Here is an 8363-nt window from a genome sequence, read left to right on the forward strand (position 1 = left end):
GCCAAATGAAGCCTCATGAACCACTTTTATTTTCTGACCCCATCACATGGCGCTCTTGGTTTAAAGATAAAGGCTGATGGACTGGCAGTGAAGCGTGCTTTCAAACGTTTGTCAACCAGACAGCGCCATCTGGTGGCTTCAGAAAATAAAGACGGTGTTTCATGAGGCCTCATTGACCATCACTAGGTGTAGTTTGGTAGAAAGAAAACAATTCCTACACGAAACTGCTCACAACAAGGTCTGTGGATTATCTTGAGTAACCAGGTCATGATTTCTGGAAAGAGACATTGCTGTTGAGTTTTTCAAATGTATTTTCTTGGCACTTTGAGCACCACAAGCTGAGTGCCATATTTGAGAGAAGGTAGACATCTCTCCAGGCGATACTTAAACACTCGGCAACTCACACCAAAAAATCTAGACTGATATGTTTATCAGTCTAGACTGTTTTGGTGTGAGTAAGAGGAATCATGTCTATGTTTCATTTTTGTGATGAACAGTCACTTTATATTTTTAATTTTTGTGCCCAACTTTTACTCTTATGAAACAAAACTCGAGCATTAAATATGACAACGTCTCAATTTGGAAAAAAATAGGCCGGGTTTTATTTTGCATTTTCTTTAAACAGCATTCAGTTCGGGGAAAGCCAGGGAATAAATAAACAAAATCGGACAGATAGACACGATGTAATGTGTCACATACAATTTTGAAGACAGTTCCTATTGGTTTATCTTCTCCATGAGCCCCTCCAGCGCTGGGCGACTCTTGAAGCGAGCTTGGTAATCAGTCTCTGAGTGCTGAGAGGGAAACAGGGATGGGAGAGGTGGGGAGATCTTTAGACGTGGGTTCTTATTCATATACACTATATGGCCAAAAGTATATGGACACACCTGACTGTGTATATTTGGTCTTTCCGTGGTTTGGGATTGGCCTCATGGCTCCAATTTAATGACAGGTTCACAATTTTTCAAGTCTGTTTTAAGGCCCAGACACACCAAACTGACTTCAAAGAGCTAGTGGCGACAAAGGCCAACTGTTGCATCACCTCACGTCACCTGTATCTCAGCCAAAAAGTTGCGCTTGAGCACACTGCAAAGACCACAACCCACTGCCAACTGGCATGTACGTTCTGCACCTAACAGGATTATTATCTCAGAATTATAAGAAAGGTTTGCATGAAAAATTCTGCCCTATTTTACTGAAAATACAAAACTATTAGCTCAAGATTCTGACAAGTTGTCATGGGTAAAAAAAAATCTGCTTGTTTTTCTAAGTGAATGAGATTATTCTCAGAATTATGAGAAGAGTTTTCATGGAAAAAACATCTGCTTGTTTTTTTTTAAAATAATGAGATGAAATAATCCCATGTATTAAAAAAACAAGTCATTTTTTTCTCGTTAATTTTTTTTGCCTCAATTCTGAGATAATTTAAGAATTATGATGAAATAATTGACTTGTTTTTCTGAATATATGAGATTATTTCAGAATTACAGTAGGAGGTTTCTTTTTTTTGTAAAGATATTTTTTGGGCATTTTTTGCCTTTAATTGATAGGATAGTGAAGTGTGAAAGGGGTAGAGAGAGAGAGAGGGAGAGACATGCAGCAAAGGGCCACAGGCTGGAGTCGAACCCGGGCCGCTGCGGCAACAGCCTTGTACATGGGGCGCCTGCTCTACCACTAAGACACCGATGCCCCACAGTAGGAGTTTTCATGGGACAAAAATAGGCTTGTTTTCTAAATTGACAAAGATTTTATTTAATTATTTTAGACTGACAAGATAATAATCTCAGAATTACGAGGGAAAAAAATCGACTCTTTTTCAAATATATGGGATTATTATTTCAGAATTATGATTTGAGTTTTCATGGGGGGAAAAATCTACTTGTTTTACTGAATTAACAAGATTATTATCTCAGAAATATGAAAAAAAAAATTGACTATTTTTTTTTAATTTTTGAGATTATTAAGATTAATAAGCAAAGTTTGAATGAAAACAATCCTGCCATATTTTTCTGAATATACAAGATTATTATCTCAAAATTATAAAAAAAACAAAAAAACGTGTTTTTGGGAACGTATGGGTTTATTACTTCAGAATTATGATCAGAGTTTCCAGGCGCTCGCTGACAGCCCGGCACTGATTGACAGCTGACTGTCAGCTTGGAGGTGAAGGCCCTTAAATCGAAGTCAGGTGACCCTTATGAACGCTGAAACAGGTTGTCTTCACTGTAACCATTCCTCCTGTACAGTGCAGTGGTGGGGGACAAAATCCAGTCTCCCTTCTACACAAAATGTTTTGGTGTCCACATACATTTGGCCATTTTTTGTTAACTAACGGACCAACAATCTAAATTCAGACAGAGATTTTCAAAACTACTTAGATACATTTGATTTTCCAAATCTCTTTCATGATGCATGATGCTTCAGTATGACGTGTTTGGGCCAACTCACCTCATTCACAGAGAGCTGAACTCCCTCCGGCTGATTCTTCAAAAGAACATCCATGAAAATGGGACACAGCGTGGCGTCTAGACAACTCAACTGGACAGACAGACAAATGACACGCTTCAGTGGTCAGGTCTTTGTACAGAGATTCCAGCGGCTGAGTTAATCAGATGAGTTTTACCTGGACGACTCGCTCGTGAGTCTTCAGCACGGCATCAATGTACATCTTGGTGCTTTGCTCCTGCATCAGCATGACCTCAGTGCTCTTGGTGGGCAAAGCGTAGCTGCGTGTGAAAAACAATCAAAAGGTGGTCAAAGTATCTTTTCTACTTTGCTGCAACAATCACACGCACGCACATCAAGGATTTGAAGGTTTGTTTCTATTTCATTAATTTGTAAATGGATGTATTTTACTGGATCTTATACATCTATACAGAAGCATAATGCATTCACCGGAGGGAAATATACTGCTATGTTTTTCTGTACTGGCAAGATTATTAACCCGAATTATGAGAAAAATTCCTTGTGGGGAAAAAAATTCCGCTCTTGTTTTCTAAAATAATGAGATTGTCACCTCAGAATTATGAGAAGAATTTCATGAGAAAAAAATTAACTCATGTTTCTGAATATGTGAGATTATTATTTTAGAATTATAATAGGAGTGTGATGGGGGGAAAAACTTTTTTATTAACAAGATTATTATCTCAAAATAATTTGAGAACACTTTTCTGAATATACAAGATTATTACCTAAAATTGTAAGAAGTTTTCATGCCAAAAAATCTGCTTGTTTTTCTAAATTAATGAGATTATTATCTAAGGATAATAAGGAAGGTTTTCATGGTCAAAATCTGTTTTTCTAAATTAACGAGATAGTAATCTCAGAATTATGCGGAGATTTCCATGAGGAAAAAAACATGACTTGTTTCAACAAATATGAGATTAACATTTTAAATTATAAGAAGGGTTTTCATGGACAAAAAAAATCAGCTTGTTTTCAGAATTAATGAGATAATTATCTCAGAATTTTAAAAAAATGTTTTGTTATTTTATTTTTATTAATTATTATTTCATGAAAAAATATCTGAAAAAAAATCTAATGAAAATTATAATATCTGAATTATAAGAAAAGTTTTTTATGGAAAGAAACTGCACTGTTTTTCAGAATATACAACGTTATTATCTCAAAAATAATGACAGGTTTTAATGGGGAAAAAATCTGACCATTTTGGGAATAAATATTTAAATAAATAAGTAACTATACAGCATTCTTGCAGGTGTACAACTTTGGATAGCTCTGGTTTCGGTGGAAAAATGTAGCAACATCGCTAAAATGAAGTTTGACAGGGCAAGAAAACTGAAGTCAGACAATCAGGCAGGTTTTAAACAAACCTACAGAATAATTAAACTAATTAGGAAGATAAAATGACACTTCCATCCATTTTCATCTTTTAAAATTAACAAGATAATAATCTCTCGAAGAAAAATCAGCTTGTTTATCTGAATTAACAAAAATAATTATCTTCAAATTATGAGAAGAATTTCATGGGGGAAAATACAATACAGTTCAGCTGGAAATAAAAAGGTTCTCTTAGATAGTGATGGCCAAATGAAGCCTTATAAACCACTTATTTTCTGACCCCACCAGATGGCGCTCTTGGTTTAAAGATAAAGGCTGAAGGACTTGCAATGAAGTGTGCTTTCAAACCTTTGTTGAACAGACAGTGCCATCTGGTAGCTTCAGAAAATAAAGACAGTGTTTCATGAGGCCTCATTTGGCCATCACTACTCTTAAATAAATTGCACTCAACATTGAGCTCCATACTATATTCATATTTGATCATCTCTGATGTATGCAGTCTTGGAGTAGATCATGCATCATTGGCCCGTTATTCTTTACTCTGAACCAACACAGATTCCTTAAACAGATGAATGTTGAACCTTTCATTCTACAGCTATGTCTTTTTTTAATATCCTCACCTTTCTGCCACTTCAATGCCAAGCCGGTTGCAGAGGTTATGGGCGAACTTGGCGTAATGCTCCACAGTCGTCATGTCATGACCCGACATTTTCACATTCAGCGTGCCATATGCTGTACCGGTCTCTGCTATGATCGCTTTCTTCAGGTGTTTTTCTTTCCTTTTCTTTTGCTAAAAAAAAGGCAACAAAACATGAGTCATTTCGCCAGTCATGTATTTAACATTATCAAAACCCCGCTCTCTTTCTCTGTTTATCAGACCACAAATGAGACAAGAATTAGCTAACTAGCACACCACGCAGTCCCTCCGCCACTCCCTGCTGTTAGGAGACTATCTGCCATGAGGAGAGCGGAAAGAAGCTCCATATATGGACTCAGCAGTGGCTGTAGCAACTCGAGATCAGCCAGAGCAAACCCCAGCGACAAGTTTAAAGCAGACTTGGTCTGACCTGTGTAATGGCAGCAACATAAAGTTTGCTGATCCAGCTGGGAGTTTGCGCTGGGCTGGCGAATTCGAGTTGCTATTCGTCTGCCATTTTCTGCTTTTGTACTTCATCTTTTTTCTTCTTTAAACTGATATGACGTCACGTTACTAAGTAAATTGATTTTTCCCCCACTCCCGATACATTGAATTGAAGCTTGGTTGTTGGCTCCACACACGTAATCCTCAAAATTAAGTTCTCGTCACAGCCTTACATGACAAGTCTGAATTTTTGGTGGATGGATTCTTTAAAACTATTCTGTTTTACCCGACTACAAACTGTAATACTGCTTTAATAGTCTTACCGGTTCTTTAAGCAAAAGATGTCTCCACCTCCCAATCCCGTGGGTTGGCATGGATTTGTATTGTCTTTCATGTACAGAGGCTGAGGATGACAGGAAAATTTGTCTATTTAAAGACACATTGCAAGAGTTTCTCTGATGGCAGTAAAACACAAATACAGCATTTTACATGCAAAGGACAAGTGTTTTACTCACAGCAGTCTTTTTAAAACTTACCCCAATTTGGATGCTGGATGGATGTCGTGGCCCTTTAAAGTATCATTCAAAAACAGTATTAGAAACAGAGGATTACTACCAAAAAAGTCACTTATGACCATTTTGGAAATAAATATTTAAATTCATAAATATACAACATTTTTGCAGTTGTACAACTTTGGATAGCTCCGGTTTTGGTGGAAAAAAAATCGCTAAAAAGATGTTTGACGGGGCAAGAAAACTGAAGTCAGACAATCAGGCAGGTTTTAAACAAACCTACAGAATAATTAAACTCATTAGGAAGATAAAAATGACACTTCCATCCATTTTCATCTGCTTCTACGGGGCTGGGTCACGGGGGCAACAGGCCAAGCAAAGCACCCCAGACGTCCCTCTCCCTATCAACGCTTTCCAGCTCCTCCTGGGGGACCCCAAGGTGTCCCCAGGCTGGATGAGATATATAATGCCTCCAGCATGTTCTGGGTCTGCCCCGGGGCCTCCTACCAGTGGGACGTGCCCCAAAAATGACAGTGAACATTAAAAATAAAATCACTTTGACCAGAGATGTGTGCAGAGGGTTATATATAACATTTCAGGTGCTCCCATTAGTGATGGCCAAATGACGCCTCATGAACCACTGTCTTTATTTTCTGAAGCCACTAGATGGCGCTGTGTGTTCAACAAAGGTTTGAAAGCACAATTCATTGCCAGTCCTTCAGCCTTTATCTTTGCACCAAGAGCGCCATCTGGTGGGGTAAGAAAATAAAGACAGTGGTTCATGAGGCTTCATTTGGCCATCACTAGCTCCTATTTTTTCACTGCCAAATAAAGTGGTTTCAATCGTCTAACTAAACTCTTGGTGTGTTGACAACCTGTCAGATCATCTGACCGCTCTCGTCTTGCCCTATCAAACTTTGCTGGAGCGATGCTGCCATCTTCCTGAGCCTCAGCAGTTGCTTCGTTGCATCAAATGTCATCATAACAGGCAGAAAACAATGTTCAGAAGGGTGAAAATAATACACTGGTCACGCTAAAACCTTAAGGCTTTAGATGAAAATGTACATGTGGGGATGGGGTTTTATAGTTGTTACTATGAAAGAATACAATGATCACATCCTGACAATACAGCCTTCAGTTAGGCCAACAAGAGGAATCAGGACTAAATAAGAAATGCAAAGACTTACCGGCATAATGTTAGCGCTTGATTTAACACAAATGCCTGTTGTGTGACGGACACCTGCAACTGGACAACACAGAGTAACATCAGTTTGTATATTTTTTTATGTAAGTTTCTCAGTATTGTAGAACTGCCAAATATATATCACTTTCTGGCCGTCATGGCAACTTGCACAATAAACACATTGTGAGAGACTGCGATATTGCACTCTGGGATTTTTGGAGTTAGTTGAAAGAAAGTGGAAAAGTGCGCCTATCATTCATGGAGCGACGCCTGCGAGCTGGTTCAGGCATTCAACTCCAGCTGCACTGATTCATACACACAAGTCACACCTCGCTCTTTCGGTCATTTACATAACACACCCTCCCAGTTTGGCGGTCTATTTGGAGATGCAGAAACCTTCCAGCTCTCCCTCTGCATTGTCAATGCTGCTGAAACCTATTTTAGGTACCCGCTATCTTGGAAATATGCTAATTAGAGGTCCGGATGCATCTAATCATAACTATAAGCAATGTATTTCTAAAGGTCAAAAACCATTAAACAGACACCAAGCTTGAAATGGTAGCTTATCTGGTTCAGATGTTAGAGGCGAAACATTTTTAGCATGGCGGCCATGTTGGATTGTGTGTGTATAAGCTGAGTGTGTGTGCATAACTTCTGAACCAGATGAGCTAAAAATGCAGGCTTGGTGTTTATTTTATGGTATTTGACCATCAGTAGATTGGATGCATCTGGACCCCTACGTTGCACATTTCCAAGATGGCGGCTACCTAACATAAAGGTGTTTTTTTTTCTTTTGGCAAACGTGATGCCTGTTTCATATTTTTAAGCAATAGAAACACAGTGAAATACTCAGATTTATAATTTATTTAAATCATATTGTTATTTATTATCTCTAACTTGCGAATTACCAATATAGTCGCTATCCCAAAAAATTGAATTTACACACACACACACACACACACACACACACACACACACACACACACTTCCACCCAGATTAAAATGAAAAAATGAGATATTTCCATTCTGTCTCCAGACTAGTTAGAGTAAAAAATATGTTTCATTGCAAATCTGTCTGAAACCATTTTCTGGTGGCGGCTATATTGGATTTAGGCGCCATGGTCATGTGCCAATCGACATCTTCTACTTATCTTAAACTGTACATGTACCAAATTTAATGCTTTTATCACCGTCTTTGTAAGTTTGTGACTGTAGTTAGGACAAATGAGTAATGTCAAGACATCACTTTGTATTTTGGGGAACATTTATTCATTAAAAAACAAAACAAAAAGAAAAGAAAAGTACTCGTTGGTTCAAGTTGAATCTGCACACAAGCTCGCAAACATACACAGACAACACGTACACAACGTTCGTTAAAGGCCAAACCTGCCTTTAACGCTGACTAATGCTATGCTAACATTCAAATCACTGTGTAGTGGACACAGTCCGTGCTGTAGCTATGACCTCTGTGAAGGAACTGAACCATTTGGCGGAGAAAACACAAAATATCGTTACCTTCCGAAGGACAGCGCTCATTGTTCACCTCTCGTTGTCCCTCTGTTTAACGGAAAGCACGCGCTGGCTGTTACGGTCTGAGTCGGCGACGCAGCGTACATTTAATTACGATAAAACTCATTCAAAACACATGTGGTTACTGTTACTGCCACTGCCACTGCCGCTGCTGCTACTAACCCCGGAAGTGCTTACATAAAATTACTCCGTCCTGTTTTTATGTCCGTGGATTGAACGCGCCAGAACAAACGTTCCGGGAGGTTTCTTTTCCGAG

The 8363-nt window shown here is 38.6% G+C and overlaps 1 protein-coding gene across 1 annotated transcript; it reads right to left on the minus strand.

Moving 5' to 3' along the window:
* Positions 1-580: 580 nt before the first annotated feature.
* On the minus strand, positions 581-8295 carry mrpl48 (mitochondrial ribosomal protein L48). The gene is made up of 8 exons (XM_049568600.1): positions 8093-8295; positions 6582-6640; positions 5419-5450; positions 5206-5285; positions 4422-4591; positions 2624-2726; positions 2449-2538; positions 581-794 (listed from the first exon to the last, which is right to left on the minus strand). Exons 1-8 carry the CDS (start codon positions 8111-8113, stop codon positions 717-719), a joined length of 633 nt encoding a protein of 210 aa, XP_049424557.1. The 5' UTR covers positions 8114-8295; the 3' UTR covers positions 581-716.
* Between the last annotated feature and the right edge of the window lie 68 nt (positions 8296-8363).

This window comes from Epinephelus fuscoguttatus, linkage group LG23 (assembly GCF_011397635.1).
Source record: "Epinephelus fuscoguttatus linkage group LG23, E.fuscoguttatus.final_Chr_v1".
NCBI lineage: Eukaryota > Metazoa > Chordata > Actinopteri > Perciformes > Serranidae > Epinephelus > Epinephelus fuscoguttatus.

Excerpts from the sequence above, each read along its gene's own strand:
- mrpl48 (XM_049568600.1), bottom strand. The coding sequence starts at position 8,113 with ATGAGCGCTGTCCTTCGGAAG. Across the intron at positions 5,451-6,581 it reads CAAGCGCTAACATTATGCCG|GGCCACGACATCCATCCAGC; the intron begins GTAAGTCTTTGC and ends GATACTTTAAAG. Across the intron at positions 4,592-5,205 it reads ATCTTTTGCTTAAAGAACCG|CAAAAGAAAAGGAAAGAAAA; the intron begins GTAAGACTATTA and ends CCTTTTTTTTAG.